The following is a 19,102-nucleotide window of genomic DNA, read 5'->3' as shown; positions in this document are numbered from 1 at the left end:
TCATAAAATCACGTTAAAGTGTTATCCTTGTTAATTCGTGCCATCTAGAGTAAATCTCGACACGACAAGTTCTCTTGATCGAACAATTCAAAGAATTAGACTATAACGTCGAACAAAATGGGCTTTTGCCATTTTCAAGCAAATTAATTAGCTTTATACCTCTTTTCTCAAACTAAGTAGAGAAATGTCCCTCTTTTAAAACTCGATTTATGATAAATCGAGTTAGACCCTATAGTGGCGTTTTAATGAGCCTATAATAACGTTTTTTAACTCGATCTCAATGAAATTGAGTTATAGGTAAAAAAATTGTCTACAACTCAATTTTATTGAAATCGAATTAAAAAACGTTACTATAGACTCATTAAAACACCATTGTAGAGCTTCAAATTTTTTTTTTTTTTTTTAACTCGATTTATCATAAATTGAGTTTTAAAAAATGGGCACTTTCCTACTTAGTTTGAAAAAAGGGTATAAAGCTAATTAATTTGCCCAAAAAAGGCAAAAGCCTATTTTGTCCCCATAACGTCAATATTTGTATGGAATGTATTTTCGCGTACGAAAGTTCAAGAACAACCTTCAATAATATGTCTTTCCTTTCAATAGATCAAAGCATGAATACCCAATCGCACAAGCACAAATACTATTCGCACAAGAAAATTATATAGAAGAGAAAGATAACTCTATGTAGAAGAGAGGAATAGTAATATTGTTCTGATCGAGATAGAGAGCCAAACTGAAATTCTGATGGTTCTTTGTTCTGTAATCTTGTTGTATTCCCTGTACGTTCTTATACAGATGGGGAAAGCAAGGATTTGTTTACAATGAAGCAAAATGAGGAGAAGTGGGTTGAGCTCGAGAACTCAATGGAAGATGTTATAACAAGGAGTGGACTTGACAAGAGCGTCTTATTCGACATTAGAGGGAATCATGCTAATTTTGAAGAGCATAAATACTGTTCACACCAAAAAAAAAAAAAAGTATGTAGGAGAGGAAGAACACAAACACAAGGCATAAACGCACAAAGCGAGACGTGTGATATAAATAAGGCTGAAGTTCACACTAATTCCCACGTCTTAATTTAGATATTAAACAAGGTTTACAATGGTTTATAACCACACAAAAAGAACTTATTCTTGATCAATGTGAGATCACTCACACAGTTAAAAGTGTTTGTACCACACCAATATCTTCATCTTCAAATAATCACAAAGGCCCCACGAGATCCAGTACACTCTCTGCTCCATGCAAAGCAAGGAACCAAATCCAGTTTTCTCACCATTCACGTATTCCTTTATTCCTTTCTTAATTCACCCTACTAACACTGTACCTTTCCCTAACTCAAAAAACACTATTATTTTCCCTTTAGTTACTCTCTTTTGCTAAACAAGAATTACAAACAGCGTGAAATGGAAGTGTCCGAGTCCAGTTCAGACGACCAGTTCATCATGCTCCATGGTGACCTAGACCTGAAAATCGTCGAAGCCCAACACTTACCCAACTTGTCCCTCATCGATGTTCGTCAGCTCCGCCGTTGCTTCACCGCCCGTGACAATTACACTATCGAAACCCGTCAACACAAACCCAAAGTCCAATTCTGCAACCCTTACGTCGAAGTTTCAGTCTCAAATGTCATAGTGGCTAGCACGCGCGTCATCAAGAACACCACCAACCCTAAATGGAACCAGTACTTCCATATCCCACTGGCACACCCCGTAAATAAATTAACATTCCATGTCAAAGACGACGACATCTTCGGCGCCGAGATAATCGGCACCGTCCATATCCCGGCTTCGAAGATCGCCACAGGCGAATTCATCTCCAACGATTTCGACATCCTCAGCTCCTCCGAAAAACCACTGACACTAAACACGAAGATTCATCTCGTACTACAGTTCACGTCGTTCGATGAAAATCCAAGGTACGAGCATGGCATTGCGTCGGACAAAGGCGGCGGCGTAGCACGCTCGTACTTCCCGCTGAGAAAAGGAGGCTCCGTGAGGTTGTACCAAGACGCACACGTGCCGGACGGGTTGTTGCCGGAGATTGAATTGGATGATGGTAAGGTTTTCAAGCACGAGAAGTGTTGGGAGGATATTTGCTCTGCGATCTCAGAGGCTCACCATTTGATTTACGTTGTTGGGTGGTCGGTTTTTCACAAGGTGAAGCTGGTGAGAGAGCAGACTCCGCCACTGCTACTTGGTGGAGATTCGACGCTCGGTGAGTTGCTCAAGTTCAAGTCCCAAGAGGGAGTGAGGGTTTTGATGTTGGTTTGGGATGATAAGACCTCTGGAGATAGGTTCTTCAAGGTGCGTGCCTTCTTTTAATTACATGCATGCCTGAAATAATAGCTAGCATTAGAATTGATGTAATTTCAAAAAGTTCCTCTAATATATTATTTATAAGATAATAATTACATCAAATTCGTCTACAAGATCAAAATCAAATCAAACAAATCACACACATCGCAACTAGAATCATCAAACCCATTTGGTACCACCATCACGACCCATCTATGCTCAGCAGATCGCAATTTGTGACATAACCACTGTACTCCACCTAGAACATGGCCTAACCACCCATTTGTGTTGAACAGTAACTCAATAATAAAGATATTTACTATTCATTTGTTATCTGAATGTCAAAAGTGTTGATGTTAATGCATGATGTATTTATTGGTGCTTAATTATTATTATTATTTTTTTAACTGAAATGCTAGTTTAACTAGCTTGATAAAAATTCACTGAGAAGTGATACATAGAGCTAATTTTATGACTATTGATATGATATTTTCATAAATACTGTTCACACCAAAAAAAAAAAAAAGTATGTAGGAGAGGAAGAACACAAACACAAGGCATAAACGCACAAAGCGAGACGTGTGATATAAATAAGGCTGAAGTTCACACTAATTCCCACGTCTTAATTTAGATATTAAACAAGGTTTACAATGGTTTATAACCACACAAAAAGAACTTATTCTTGATCAATGTGAGATCACTCACACAGTTAAAAGTGTTTGTACCACACCAATATCTTCATCTTCAAATAATCACAAAGGCCCCACGAGATCCAGTACACTCTCTGCTCCATGCAAAGCAAGGAACCAAATCCAGTTTTCTCACCATTCACGTATTCCTTTATTCCTTTCTTAATTCACCCTACTAACACTGTACCTTTCCCTAACTCAAAAAACACTATTATTTTCCCTTTAGTTACTCTCTTTTGCTAAACAAGAATTACAAACAGCGTGAAATGGAAGTGTCCGAGTCCAGTTCAGACGACCAGTTCATCATGCTCCATGGTGACCTAGACCTGAAAATCGTCGAAGCCCAACACTTACCCAACTTGTCCCTCATCGATGTTCGTCAGCTCCGCCGTTGCTTCACCGCCCGTGACAATTACACTATCGAAACCCGTCAACACAAACCCAAAGTCCAATTCTGCAACCCTTACGTCGAAGTTTCAGTCTCAAATGTCATAGTGGCTAGCACGCGCGTCATCAAGAACACCACCAACCCTAAATGGAACCAGTACTTCCATATCCCACTGGCACACCCCGTAAATAAATTAACATTCCATGTCAAAGACGACGACATCTTCGGCGCCGAGATAATCGGCACCGTCCATATCCCGGCTTCGAAGATCGCCACAGGCGAATTCATCTCCAACGATTTCGACATCCTCAGCTCCTCCGAAAAACCACTGACACTAAACACGAAGATTCATCTCGTACTACAGTTCACGTCGTTCGATGAAAATCCAAGGTACGAGCATGGCATTGCGTCGGACAAAGGCGGCGGCGTAGCACGCTCGTACTTCCCGCTGAGAAAAGGAGGCTCCGTGAGGTTGTACCAAGACGCACACGTGCCGGACGGGTTGTTGCCGGAGATTGAATTGGATGATGGTAAGGTTTTCAAGCACGAGAAGTGTTGGGAGGATATTTGCTCTGCGATCTCAGAGGCTCACCATTTGATTTACGTTGTTGGGTGGTCGGTTTTTCACAAGGTGAAGCTGGTGAGAGAGCAGACTCCGCCACTGCTACTTGGTGGAGATTCGACGCTCGGTGAGTTGCTCAAGTTCAAGTCCCAAGAGGGAGTGAGGGTTTTGATGTTGGTTTGGGATGATAAGACCTCTGGAGATAGGTTCTTCAAGGTGCGTGCCTTCTTTTAATTACATGCATGCCTGAAATAATAGCTAGCATTAGAATTGATGTAATTTCAAAAAGTTCCTCTAATATATTATTTATAAGATAATAATTACATCAAATTCGTCTACAAGATCAAAATCAAATCAAACAAATCACACACATCGCAACTAGAATCATCAAACCCATTTGGTACCACCATCACGACCCATCTATGCTCAGCAGATCGCAATTTGTGACATAACCACTGTACTCCACCTAGAACATGGCCTAACCACCCATTTGTGTTGAACAGTAACTCAATAATAAAGATATTTACTATTCATTTGTTATCTGAATGTCAAAAGTGTTGATGTTAATGCATGATGTATTTATTGGTGCTTAATTATTATTATTATTTTTTTAACTGAAATGCTAGTTTAACTAGCTTGATAAAAATTCACTGAGAAGTGATACATAGAGCTAATTTTATGACTATTGATATGATATTTTGTGGGTAGTGTACAACAAAAGTGATGTTAGTATTGATTCTACGTGAAAATGATATTACATTAATAAAAAGAAAATTTAACCTCGCATATTATGAAATTTATTGTGTCAATAACATTGTGTTGCTAAAAAATCCAACTTTCTATTATCTTGAGATCCTCTCAATTTTAAATGAATTCATTTGATGGTTCAAATTACGTATTACAAATCAAAAACAATGTTGTTTAAATTTAAAATAAAGTGGCACTTTGTTCTTTAAGTTTCAAATTACATCATCTCTTGCAGTTTTTCCATTGGGTTAAACTTGGTGCACACAAACGATTTTACACAGTTTTACACACAGCCCAAAAGCAACTCAAATCTTGACTTGAAGTGGATTTCTAACTTATTGTGCAAAATAGTTTATATGTAGTAAACATTACATATATCTGTTAGGAAATTGTCTTAAATTCCAATTGTAACTTGAAATGCTAATTGGGTTTCCTAGTTAAAGAAGGAAAAATTAATTTGGTTATTCTTGGGTTTCCTTGGTATGGAAGAAAGTTTATTCTTCATCAATGAAGAATTGTATTCCTTGTCCACAAAAGAATAGGAAATTGGAGTCTTATAAATAGACAATACTATTAAGAAATTTATAGTTTTGGGTCGAGAGTCCTTATGGGGATAGGAAAAATAGAGCATGAAATCAAAGGGAAAAAAAAAAAAAAAAGAATTTTTGCTTGGGAAGTAGTGAAAAAAAGAGACAACAAGGTTTGGATTTTCCCCACAACGTTTTTGTAAAGCACACAAATCAATGAGAATTTTTGAGGCTTTGTTTGATGTTGAAAAATGAAGAAAGAAAAAGAGAAAATGCAATGAAGGAGAGTTGCATGAAAGAAAAAGAGAGAGCAGCCAAGATGAGCTGCTAGAAGGGGAAGAAATAGAAATCAAGTGAGTGCAGTTAGTGTGTGTGAGAGAGCAAAAAAAAAAAAATTTGTAATTGATATACACAAGAGGAATGATATCAAGAGAAACATAAACATGAGAGTTATTGTAATTGATTTAATAATAATGAATTTATTCAAAATTTGTTCTGTGATTTTCCTCTTCAAAGAAAACTGGTGAGTTTTTCTTTGTAAATAGTTTTTGTGTGATTGCTATTTTGGATTTGAAAATTTTGGTGATAATAATTTTTTTTGGGACCTAATCAACCCTCTACCATTGGCATCATCTATGGGAAGCAGCATCACATTGCGATCCTGTCAAAACGAGTGCCATGACAACTCGAGCCAGCAGATAATCAACCTCGAGAGGCAGATGACCTAAAAGACACTTGCATAGTAACCATAATTCTTGAGAACAAGGCGAGACAAATTGCGGAGACCAAACCTTTGACCAATCAAACATGAATTCAGTCAGGCCCCAGCTTGTCGAAGTTCTCTTTAAAGTGCATTGCTCAAGCCTCTCCCTTGCGAGTAAAGCTGGAAAGATCGACATGCGCGCATGTCCCTCTCAGAAGGGAGCCACACATGCAAAGATAGCAAATAGCTTTTTTTCTGAGGAGAAGACGTACAAGGAACCGTAAGGATCGACCTCAAGACATCTACGATCTGAAGATTTCCCTCATACATCAGGAGATCAAAGCAATTTGAAAAGAACATCGGGAACATTTTTTGCCTTGAGAAGGTCGAGGCAAGAGATCCTCGTCACTGACAAGTGCTCACAAGTCACAACAGAAAAAGGTTGGCAAACAGTTTAGACGAAACCTGGGTGCCAGGCAGTTCTACTCGGACCTTGAGTACCATCTCCAGTACCCTTCACACCCTAAGAACTGACCCCCTTAGGGCCGACTGTCAAATTGCTCCCCAGTCCACTTAATCACAAGAATTCTGGTCGGCCAGGGAATGCACACAAGAAGGGTTATGAGCCTTTAGGGAGGCTAACGTGCCATCTGCATTGCTCATTTTGTTAGTTGCTTTAATATTTTGATCAATATAAATGGGTATGAAAGTCTGTGATAAAGATAGGTAAGAGTCACATAAAATGGTTTGATTATATGTAAACGAGAGTGATTAATGTACCGGTAGGGAGAACGATTTGATTCAAGTTGAGGAATGAGAAAAGATAGAGACAAGCCTAAAATAGAATTAGAATAATAATAAAAAATGACAAGTAGTAAAGTATGATTTAAGATAAAATAGAATAGTGGAAAAGAATATATGTGGATAATCTTAATTAGTTTGTCAAGGATCCATAGTTGGGTCCATAAATATGGAACTAAAGCTTGGTTATTGTTATAATTGTGTAGGGAGTGATGGCTGTCATTCTTAAATTACTTAAATCATGACAGTAGTTTTCATTAGTAGATACAAAACTAGTTGTTGGTGTTTGTACTGAAATTGAATTTAAATTCTTATGGTGGTGAACATTGATGTTGCTATGCATGTGTAATTGCAACTTAGAGACAATTATTATTTGAATTAGTAACCGAGTTGTGTTCTTTTTGAGTTGTATTCTGAAGTGGGATTGGTTGTAGACTGGAATGATGCAGACACACGATGAAGAGACCAGGAAGTTTTTCAAGCATTCATCCGTCACTTGTGTGTTGACACCTCGCAATGCTAGCAGTAAGCTGGGTTATATCAAGCAGCAGGTGAATTTGTTTTATAGGTTGTGAACTGTTTTTTGAAATATATTGATAATGGTGTTTGTTCATTTTGAACATATTTAATTATTTCGAGGTTTAATCATATTTTTAGTTGTATAGGATTTGGACTCATGCATGGAAGTACCATTTGATTTCTTTTGTTTGAGCTAGAAAACTTGCTGAAGTTGTTTATGTGATGGTTCTATGCAGGTTGTTGGAGCCGTTTTTACACACCATCAAAAATGTGTTCTAGTGGACACACAGGCACTAGGTAGTAATCGTAAGATAACTGCATTTTTAGGAGGGATTGATCTTTGTGACGGTCGATATGATACACCAGACCATCGTCTATTTCGCGATCTTGACACTGTATTTCAAAACGATTATCGCAATCCTACATTTCCTGTAAGTTGTTGGTCAAATGGTTTTGTAACAGCAAATTTTAACATGCCATTTCCATTTATTCTTTTTTCAAAAGGTGACATTTATAGTTTCTTAGTACCGATTCTTGAGATATATTGTTCTACAATATCCCCCGCACCTTTCTCCTTGGCTAAGTGTTCTGCCATATGGCTTTAGAGCAAGAGCTGACATTTTTTTCCTAATCAAGTTGCTTGAGGTTCTCCATGTGGTCCCATGACCATAAGGGGTTACATGATACTTATCACATGGTATGTATCAGGTCAAATAAAAAAAAAAAAAACAGTTTTAATGCAGGTGCATATTGGATAAACTCATGAATCATATGATACAAACATGCATATTATATGAATTATATCGAATTGTTGAATTGGACGTATTGTCAATTGTGCATTGCATAAACAAGCGTCTTTATATTGGACTTTTGTTCATATTTGAGCATTGACTAGAGTCCAACAAATTGTTGGACTTATTTTCTCACAAGTTTCTTGAGCCCCTCGTTTGAGCCCAAAAAAATAGCCATGTCCATGGCTTTGTGCTTTCTCTATCTCTCTCCATACAAAATTTAGACCCTACACATTTTTCAACTTCAATTTTGATCATCTGGAGATTCTCAAAAAAATAAAAAAAAAGTTTGATCATCTGGTTTCTCTATCCCTCCAACTCCCAAATTCCCCCTTTTGTCTTCTGTTCTCTACTTCTCCCATTCTTTTTTTTCTTTTTCTTCTTTCTTTTCTAATATATGGGACCACGAGGGTAACCATAACACAAAAGGCACTTCTAGTCCTAGGTAGTGGGTTCTCTTCAAATTTACATGGCGTTATGTTTGAATTGCAGTAATGTTTAGGTTAAATAAATGACTACTTCTAATTTTAGTCTCAAAAATTTTTCAATTAGCATGTCACCTCTATAGACCTCCTGCTAGTCTTTCCCTATAATCCATTCTCAACTTTCTTTGTACTTCTTGTGCAAAGTCTCATTGTATGCATACAAGATGTCACTGAAAATTTTGTTTCTCAACACAGTTTTAAGCTAACATAACACTGCCATAGTATGGTAGTAATTTATGCACTTCTTCAAGTGTGAAATGTAGAATTTTTTCCTTCATTCCTTTTTATGTAATAGGTGCATTCCTGCTTATTTCTATTATGACTTATAGGTAGCGGGTGTTTCTTTTTTACGTTCTTTGTTTTCTCCATACTTCTTATGTATGAACTAGGCTGGAACCAAGTCTCCAAGGCAACCTTGGCATGATTTACACTGTAGAGTTGAGGGGCCTGCTGCATACGATGTTCTTATAAACTTTGAGCAGCGTTGGAAAAAAGCAACAAAATGGAAGGAGTTTGGACTAAGTTTCAAAAGGGTTTCCCATTGGCATGATGATGCTTTATTAAAAATAGATCGCATTGCATGGATACTAAGCCCTGCCCCATCTATAAAGGAGGATGGTTCCACATCTATTCAACCAGATGATCCCACGTTATGGATTTCCAGTGAAGATGATCCTGAAAGTTGGCATGTTCAGGTTTGATTTTACAAGTTTCTTTCGAGTAAAAGCTTCCTTTTGGGGGGGGGGGGGGGGGGGGTCAGCCCACAATGACATTCTGTATCCATACACCTGCACATGGATATGTATTGTAAACCACATTGCCAAGTAAATCCTATGGAGTATGAAATTCTGTTATTCATAAGACTTAAAACTGCACTTTCTGCCAAAAGACAAAAGGCAATGCTAATGATTGGAGGTCATACCCCAGCCCAAACATGGGCATAATCTTTGGACTCGTAATCTTGATATCTAATGTGTGTTTGGAAAAAAAAAGAAACATAATACGAACCTGACCACGCGGATGTTTCTTCTTGTGCCANTCTTGGTGACTAGATTGTAAATATCACATCTGTCTTATATAATGCCATGTGCTAATGCATCCACAAAAAATTGATGAAGTATTGTTAATTTCGAAACGTATGTTGTCATTGCAACATTTCTACTTAATTTTAGCCACCATAAGGATTGGCTTCATTGTTATCACTTATTATTTCTGACTTTACGTTCTGTTAGTTATATTTTCTGTATATATATTTGGGTAACAATCATGTGCTAAATACCAAATACCTTCCTTATTCATTGGATGGAACAGCTTCTCAAGTTTGACTTTCATGATTTGAGCAGGAGCTGATAATCTAATCCCGATGGAATTGGCATTAAAGATAGCTAGTAAAATTAGAGCAAAGGAGAGATTTGCAGTGTATATTGTCATACCAATGTGGCCTGAGGGTGATCCAACTTCTGCGGCTATGCAAGCAATTCTCTTTTGGCAGGTAATATGGTTATTGCCAAGGAGTTATAGCTCAAATGGCACCTTCCCCCCTATAGGAGGAAGGTGGAAGGTGAGGTCATGAGTTCAAGACCTATCAGGTGTGTATGTAAATTACCAATAAAAAAAAATATGGTTATCTAATTCTAGACCATAAACTGGAAATATTGTTTCATGTCTTGGGATAAATAAGATAGCTACAGAAGGCCGAAACTTTCTTACAATAAAAATCAAGAAAAAAAAAATAATGGACTTCTTTTGGGCATTGGTGGCCTTCTCTAGCACCTTGAAGAATATGCCCTCTTACTCTGCCGCTAACCTGTAGTCTGTATTCTGGCAATTATTGGTTTTGATTGATTTATTAATAACAATTCCAGATGGACAATATAGACGATGGCAACCCGAATAACACAATTCATGTTCTAGCTTTACTTGTTTACTCTTTGCAGGGCCAAACAATGCAAATGATGTATGATATAGTCGCACAAGAACTGGATATTATGCAGCTTGTAGATTCAAATCCTCTAGATTACCTCAATTTCTATTGCCTTGGTAACCGGGAAGATATTTCTGAGGAAAGGTTAGGTGATAATGCTGATAAGGTAATCGCTCTAATGGAAATCTCTTTCTAAGTGTTTTAAATTATCATGACATATACCGGTCTATGGTTGGCATAAAAAAAGTAGTCCATTACTTCTACTGCTAAGAATCTCTCAGCTGTTTTGTCTGTTATTTGACTCTCTTTCTTTCTCAAAAATTTTGGAATTAAATCATTCTGATGTATTGTCTCATTAACTTACCATTAAAATATGGCTTTATTTTATATTTTTGCAAGAAATTAATTCTTTTAGATTTTATCGTGATTGAAATTTTCTATCAGGTCTCGGATACACAAAAATTTAAGCGGTTTATGATTTATGTACATGCCAAGGGAATGATAGTTGATGACGAATATGTAATAGTGGGATCTGCCAATATTAACCAGAGATCCATGGCTGGTACGAAGGACACAGAGATAGCTATGGGTGCATATCAGCCCCATCATTCTTGGGCATCAAGGAAGAAACATCCACGTGGTCAGGTTCGTATTGTGTTTCTTTTTTTTCCAAACACACATTAGATATCAAGATTACGAGTCCAAAGATTATGCCCATGTTTGGGCTGGGGTATGACCTCCAATCATTAGCATTGCCTTTTGTCTTTTGGCAGAAAGTGCAGTTTTAAGTCTTATGAATAACAGAATTTCATACTCCATAGGATTTACTTGGCAATGTGGTTTACAATACATATCCATGTGCAGGTGTATGGATACAGAATGTCATTGTGGGCTGAGCACCTTGGGAAGGTGGATACATGCTTTGAGGTGCCAGAGAGTTTGGAGTGTGTGAACACAGTGAATGGGATTGCTAAAGAGAACTGGAAGAGGTATACAGACAAGGATTTTACACCATTGCAGGGCTATCTTCTTAAGTATCCTGTGTGGGTAGATAAGGATGGGAAGGTCAGCCCCTTGCCTGGACAAGAGAATTTCCCAGATGTTGGTGGAAAAGTATTGGGAGTTCATTCAGTCACCCTTCCTGATACTTAACATAATCTCCACTCATTGTTGTGTTCTTACATGATTGGTTAGGAAGCATGGTGGATGTAGACATCAAAATTTTATGATGTATTCACAACTATCCGATTGTTCACGAACAAATATTTGTGATCAAATTAATCTTCAATTGATGACGTGAATGATCAACAAATGAAATCAAGTCACATGACAACATCAAATGAAGAAAGTCATGTGGCAACGTCAGAAGAAATACTCATATGGAAAATTCTTATTAAATGGAAGACCAAATTAAATTCATAATTAACTTTCAATAAATGATGAGAGAAAATTTCAAATCAAATACTATTGAGTAGCTTATAAATAGAGGCTTCTCATTTGAGAAAAGGGGGATAGAAACTTAGAGACAAAAACCCTACTAACACTTTGCCAAAATAGAGAGTCATCTTTAAGTCCAAAAGAGCACCCTTGCTCCCTCAAAAATCAAGCCCATTCCTACTTTTTCAAATCAAAATAGGGATTTTCCTTCAATTTAAATCGAAATCAAGCCAACGGCCTTCACATCAAATCAAGTACGTTCAACTACTCATTTAACTTAGAGACATTAAGGCACGATTCAAGATCAAGCTTCACAACCCTTTGGATCGTAAAGTTTCTTGGAAATCGAATCAAAGGAGTTTATTGCATTCTTTCATTTGTAAAGAGTCACATAAAGAATTGTACTCACACATATACAAATCAATATAAATTGATAATTTGTTACACTATTTCGTGATTGTGTGATTTATCTTTTACGAAAATTTGTGTGTACAATGGACATGCCAGAATTTTGAGGTTGATAAACTGAAGGTGTTAAAGAGTTTGTGCTCCTGGCTCTCTACCCCCTTCTGTAAATGATTGGGCTACATCAGGCTTTTAGTGTAATACAAATGCGTGAACCGTGAACGTAGTGAGAAGGTTGACATGTTGTGAATATTTGTCCATATGCAGATGCTTGGTTTCCATCTTGTCACCTGGAGAGGTCACTACAATTACAATGCAAGTCTCTTCTTGTTTGATTCTCAGTGGCTGTTGTGAGATAGGGGTTTTTTTGTCGTTAAACTTTCTAAGTTCATTATCCCATTTGATTTGTACTTATGTATAGATATGGTTTACAATTTATGACTACCAAATAAAATTGTAGATCCCTTTTAAGGTCTTATATTCAAAAGAAATGCTACCTATTCCTGTTCCCTTGTCTGCAGAAAACTGGCAAACATGCCATTTAATTTGCAAATTTTTTTTTTTTACAATATAGAAATTTTACTTTAACATAATTTAAGTGTATATGCGTGTGATACTCTCTTTTAAAGACTTGAACTATGGCCCTTCCCCTTACATCTCACTAGTACTTATACTTGTAGTGGGACCATCGCACCAAAGGTGTGCGGTCGTATTTACAAATTATGAATGACAGACAAAATTGTAGATCTATTTTGTGGTCTTGAATTCAAAAGAATTACTACCTATTCTTGTTCCCTTCTTGTCTATAAAATATAAGATTTGATGGCTAACAAGCCGTATTTTGCTGATTGTCAGTTGTGGTGGTTTTGTCGAGGTTTTGGTGTGTATATTGTCATACCAATGTGGCCCGAGGGAGAGAGTTTTTGGGTCAAAGATCAGGAGGACAAGCATCTGTTGAGTAAATGGTGTAGAGCATACAAGCGATAATGTTTGTCAAAAGACCACCGTTTAATAAATGATGAGAGCGTAATATATATTGCATCTATTGTTTGCACCAAGACCACATGATTTGAAACACAATTTTCCCTGGCGTGGTTGTATAGTTTGTTGGGTAGTGTATATGACAAACCCCTCTTGCTTTTGAAAAAACTTAATGGGCAGTGAAAGAATCTTTAAATAAAATAAAAGGAAAGAAAGAGGAAGAAGAAGCTGTTTATGCAGTTCTTTTTTATGCATTTAAAAAATAGTTCTATCTTAGGTTGGGGAGTTCCTCGTTGGGTTGAGCTGTCAAATTGCTATAGGAAAGCGTTGTAGGTTTACCAATCCTAAAACTAAAAGAATGTATATATTTTGGTAACAATCAATCAAAGTATTTCTTTTTCAACATTCTGAAATAGAAGAAAACACAATAAGTATGAGGCAAATGTAACCACCTTCTCACATAAAGGGGACCTATGTGAGAGGGTACCTTCATATATCTAAAATATTATATATCATCATTATTTGAGGTGAGAGAACCTCTATCAACCAACCTTATTGTATCTGATTAGATATGAGACTATTAAAGTAGACTTTTTGATCAGCAGACTACCCTAATGACCAATCAGGTGTGGGGGGGCTTCTATTTGATTAAGAGTAAATGAGTAAAGTACATTCGATTTTAAAAACATAAAGAAGAAAGATTTTACAACCAAGCACACACCATAAAAGCATAAATAACAAATGTGTTTTTTTTTTGGTAAAGCATAAACAAATTGATGTAAAAAGATTAGGTTTCTATAATATGCTCAAATTTGAAAAGGAAAATCAAATACAAACTTCATAAGAAAAATAAAATTTACAGGACAATAAACGTCCCTCTCCAACAACAAAAATTCAAATGTTTACATTAGTAATTACCAAGGGATAATTGAAACATAAATTTGAGCCCTCTAACTATCTCCAGTGATGCATTGTATATCCTCCTCTCTCCTAATTGATTCTGTGCGCACCTAAAACGGGCTTAAAAGGCTAGCTCACTTTTGGGCTCACAATATATTTATAATGTGGGTTTTGAATTTTCTACTTTGGGCGATTCTAGTCTAGAGACCTAACGATATCTCTCAAATCTCTGTATTTTTCCCTCTCACTCTTATGACTATTGTTCTCAGCTCTTAACTTTCTTCAGAGCCTTTTCAACAACCATTTTCCCTCCTCAGTTTCTCATATTTATAGCCCAAAATTAGTGGAAGAATCATGATTACTCATATAGCTAGTGGGAAAGGAGGTCCAATGTCATTAACTTTATGCGGGTGTTTAGGTGAGAGTGGAGTGTGGTATGAGTGGCCTTGGAATTATTTCCCACTTCAATAGAGTTGCTCGGCAGTGGTATGCCCTGAGACACTACTGGGCAGCCAAGGGATGCTACCCTTGGGCAATTGTCTCTTTGCTCAGGGAATGGTTCACCGAGCGTGATCTAGGCGACACGGCATAGCATGTGCTGATGAAGATCATTTGCCCATGGGCTTTAGGGTGGCCTAAGGCCCGGGCCAAGGGGCGATATGGACTAAATGTCGAGTTGGAGCTCACGGCCCAAATGGGCTTGGATAGGCTTGGGTATCATAGTGTCGTATAGATTCAAATTGTGGTGCAAATTGTGGTGCAAATTGTGGTACAAAGATTAATAGTACTGAAATAAGTTAAATTGTATATTTGGGTTACGTTTGGCATTGGCTTAAAAAGTCAGTTTTTTCTTTTTATAATTTAGCTTATTTTTGTTATTATTCAGCTTATTTTTGTAACTATTCATAAGTCTCATTATACTTTTTGGTACTATTTATAGGTTTTACTATACTATTTTAGCTATATTTTAGTTTTATTCTAAAATTTTTTTACTTTCAACTAATAATCTATTCCCAAACGGACACTTGTTACTCAAAGTATGATATTTGTTTCAAAATCATCATAATACTTTAAAATGTTTTGCTTTTGATTCTTTTACTTCCAATGTATTATAGATAAAAACTACTGAGGTGACAAACGAAAGTTAGGAAACCCATGTTACGTAATAAACCATGTGATCAAAGTGAAAATTGGTTCTCCAATCTTCATCTTCAACATCAACAGCCAAAAAATAAAAAAAAAATTTTAAAAAATAAATAAATAAATAAATGAAAGCACCACGAGGGCCACACTCCACACTATGCTGCTACATACAAAGCAAGGAACCAAATCCAGTTTTCTTACCATTCAAGTATTCTTTCCTTCCTTCACTCTACAAATTATACTCAACCTTTCTTTTTCTTCCCTATAAAAATTTTACAGTTCCAGCAGAGAAGGCCATGGTTGTTGCCACCTCAGCTTTGTGAAAATGGCGGAGCTCAAGTTCGGTTCAAACCAGCATGCCATTTACCTCCACCGTGACCTTGAATTGAAAATCGTGGAAGCTCAACACCTACCCAACTTGTCCCTCCTCAATATTCGCCAGCTCCGCCGTTGCTTCGCCGCCTGCATTGGCAGTGACACTATCGAATCCCCTCACACCTCCACCTACGCCCCCCGCAAACACAAAGTCGTCGATTTCTGCAACCCTTACGTCAAAGTTCTAGCCTCTACGGTCACCGTGGCTCGCACTCGAGTCATCAAGAACACCTTCAACCCTAAATGGAACCAACGCTTCCATATCCCACTGGCACACCCTGTAACTAGCTTGACATTCCAGGTCAAAGACGATGACATCTTCGGCTCCGAGGTAATCGGCACCGTCGATATAAAGGCCTCGAGGATCATCACAGGCGAACTCATCTCCGACTGGTTCTCCATCCTCGGATCATCAAAGACGGACACGAAGATCTACCTCGTACTTCAATTCACGCCGTTTGAGAAAAATCCGAGGTACAACCAAGGCATTGCGTCGGGGACAGGCAGCGTAGCACGCACGTACTTCCCGCTGAGACAAGGATGCTCCTTGAGGTTGTACCAAGACGCGCACGTGCGAGACGAGTCGTCGATACCGAAGATTGAACTGGACGGAGGCAAGGTTTACAGGCGCGAGAAGTGTTGGGAGGACATTTACTATGCGATCTCAGAGGCTCATCATTTGGTTTATATTGTTGGATGGTCGGTTTATCACAAGGTCAGGCTCGTGAGAGAAACGACTCGGCCATTGCCACCAGGCGGAGATTTGACTCTCGCTGAAATGCTCAAGTACAAGTCTGAAGAGGGAGTTAGGGTTTTGTTGTTGATTTGGGATGATAAGACTTCGCGCGATAAGTTCGGCATCAAAACGGTTCGTTTTGAGTAATTGCTTTAGATTATTGAATTCTCTTTACCTGCTTCGCTTTTTTCCTTTTTTTTCTTTCTTTGTTATTTGCTTTAATATTTTGAGCTGTCATAGGCATAGTCATAGAGCTTTTTTAACATGGGAGTCTGTGCTAAAGATAGAATAATAAAAAATGATACGTTAATTTAGGAATTAGCAATAGGCTTTTGAGAGAATGAAATGATTTGGTGTGTGTTTGGCACAAAGTAAAAAATCAATTTATTTTATTATTTAGTATATTTTTGTTATTATTTATAAGTTTTATTATATATTTTTTTTATTATTCATGAGTTTCACTGTACTATTTTAATTAACTTTTTGTAAAATAAGCGAATCTTAGACTCTTGGTGTTGGATTATAAGCTGATATTTTGTTTTTTTATGTATTGTTTGCAGGTCCTATTCCTCGTTACTTTTAATTTTATTTAAATAATTAAGAGGGTGTTTGGTACATGTTTTCAAATAACAATTTTTAGTTTTTAAACAACATTACACGTATTTTCACACATGTTTTTAAACAACAATTTTTAGTTTTTAAGTGCATGTACCAAATACCCCCTAAACTTTCAATTTTTTGAAAATGTGCTAGTTTTTAGTTTTGTTTCACATTATGTAAATAAATTACCAAAAATAAGTAATTTAAGAGTGATTTGATTTAAGTGAAGGGATTGGAAAAAAAAACAAAGGCAAGCCTAAAGTAATATTAGTATAATAGTAAAAAATGACATGTCAATTAAAGAAGTAATAGAGATTATAAGTTCAGATAGGATAAAATTGTGGAAAAGAATATATGTGGCTGGTTCTAATTAGTCAGTTGAAATTCATGGTTGAACTGAAAATTTTGAGACTAAGGCTTGATTGTTATTGTGTAATTATGTTCAGAGTAATGACTGTCATTCTTGAATCGCTTGGTTCATGGCAATGGTTTCATTAGTACATACCAAACTAGTTGTTAGTGATGTAGAACAGACAGCACATGCCTTCCTTGAACAGCAGGGGCGCAGGAAGTCACAACGCAAGATCAAAGGGGGGTGCCAGTAGGGGGCATCGAGGTAACAGTGTCGGAATTGCATGAAATTTGGCAGGTTGAAGGGAAACGACGATCTGATCCAGATTCATAGCTATGACCGTCGCCAAAATTTAGGCGAATTCCTTCATTAAGGCCCCGATAACAGTGTTTTTGCTATTTATAGTAATATTTATTTTTCCTTAATAACTTTTAGTTTAAAAGTCAGAATAAGGTCCCGTCTGTTTTGGGACGACCTTTAAGGTCAGTAGTTTATGATTCTGCAGTTAACTCAATTTTGCCATTTTTGGTAAAATTCGGTAATTTTGTCCCCTAATCGCTTAATTAGCGCGAATTAGGGTTTTAAACGTTTTTTCTTAGTATTTATATGTTTTGTAGCCGTCACAGGCAAATGAGACTTTTATCAATAAACACAGACTTTTGTCAAATTTTCTTCTGGTGGATTCCAGTTTTATCTCCTTGTGGATTCAGGGAAACCCTCGTGGATTCGAGGTTTACTACCAGAAACTAACAGTTTAGTTTCTGTTCCATCAAGAGAGCATCGTGTGTGTTTCTCTTCAGGCTTCCGCGACATCAGTTAGTGTTTGTACTGTAATTGAATTTAAATACTTTGGCGGTGATCATGAGGAGACATTGATGTTACTGTGCATGTGTATTTTGTAACTGGGTTGTGTGCATTTTGAGTTGAAATCTGAAGTGGGATTGGTTGCAGCCTGGAATGATGCAAACGCACGATGAAGAGATTAAGAAGTTTTTCAAGCATTCATCAGTCATTTGTGTGTTGGCACCTCGCTATGGTAGCAGTAAGCTGGGCTATTTCAAGCAACAGGTGAACATGTTCTATGGGTTGTGAACTGTCTTTAGAAAAATAATGATTTTGGTGTTTGTTTATTTTGGACGTATTTAATTATTTTCAGGTTTAATCGCATTTTCAATTGTATTGGATTTGGAATCCTAGTTTCATTGGCTTAGTTGTATTATTTCTTTGATCTTGATAAACCATTTGCTTTCTTTTGAGCTGGAAAACTTGCTGAAGTTGCTTATGTGATGGTTCCATACAGGTTGTTGGAAACCTTTTCACACACCATCAAAAATGTGTTCTTGTGGACACGCAGGCATCTGGTAATTATCGTAAGATAACTGCATTTTTAGGAGGGATTGATCTTCGTGATGGTCGATATGATACACCTGAGCATCGACTATTTCGCGATTTTAATACCGTATTTGAAAATGATTATCACAACTCTACATTTCCGGTAAGTTTTTGGTCAAATGGTTTTCTATTAGAATATTGCAACATGACATCTATATATCATTTAAATGTGTTCGATGTTTTTTCTTGGGGTATCTATGATCTTGGTTATTAACTCAAAGGGCTTTTATGTGATTTCATAATTTTTCATAATGGCTTTAGAGCAAGAGATGACATCTATAGTTCTTAGTACCAATTCTTGAAATATAATGTTCTTCCATATCCCCCCCCCCCCCCCCCCCCCAACAC

The 19,102-nt window shown here is 37.1% G+C and overlaps 3 protein-coding genes across 3 annotated transcripts in view; all 3 read left to right on the top strand.

Moving 5' to 3' along the window:
* The first annotated feature begins 1,387 nt into the window (after nt 1-1,387).
* LOC136070861 (phospholipase D delta-like) lies at nt 1,388-2,376 on the top strand. The gene has a single exon (XM_065781387.1). The coding sequence runs from the start codon at nt 1,407-1,409 to the stop codon at nt 2,322-2,324; it is 918 nt and encodes a 305-aa protein (XP_065637459.1). The 5' UTR covers nt 1,388-1,406; the 3' UTR covers nt 2,325-2,376.
* An 857-nt stretch (nt 2,377-3,233) lies between these two features.
* Nucleotides 3,234-11,696, top strand: LOC112022789 (phospholipase D delta). Its single transcript, XM_065781389.1, is given in 8 exon segments — nt 3,234-4,152; nt 7,149-7,265; nt 7,470-7,664; nt 8,899-9,268; nt 9,682-10,001; nt 10,447-10,599; nt 10,878-11,078; nt 11,298-11,696. Coding segments are annotated over 8 exon segments (2,544 nt in total). The 5' UTR covers nt 3,234-3,252; the 3' UTR covers nt 11,586-11,696.
* Nucleotides 11,697-15,624: 3,928 nt separating this feature from the next.
* The window catches only part of LOC112037062 (phospholipase D delta-like), an 8,963-nt gene continuing 5,485 nt past the window's right edge, over nt 15,625-19,102 (top strand). Inside the window, exons 1-3 of the mRNA XM_065781397.1 lie at nt 15,625-16,542; nt 18,314-18,430; nt 18,663-18,857. Of these exons, the coding sequence (XP_065637469.1) occupies nt 15,625-16,542; nt 18,314-18,430; nt 18,663-18,857 (1,230 nt within the window). The remainder of the gene's footprint in view (nt 16,543-18,313; nt 18,431-18,662; nt 18,858-19,102) is intronic.

The sequence above is a fragment of the Quercus suber genome, unplaced genomic scaffold (assembly GCF_002906115.3).
Source record: "Quercus suber isolate HL8 unplaced genomic scaffold, Cork oak 2.0 scaffold_265, whole genome shotgun sequence".
NCBI lineage: Eukaryota > Viridiplantae > Streptophyta > Magnoliopsida > Fagales > Fagaceae > Quercus > Quercus suber.
Note: the sequence above shows the minus strand (reverse complement) of the source record. Positions and strands in the feature narration are given on the sequence as shown.

Coding starts and splice junctions, on each gene's coding strand:
- LOC136070861 (XM_065781387.1), top strand. CDS start 1,407: ATGGAAGTGTCCGAGTCCAGTTCAGACGACCAGTTCATCATGCTCCAT.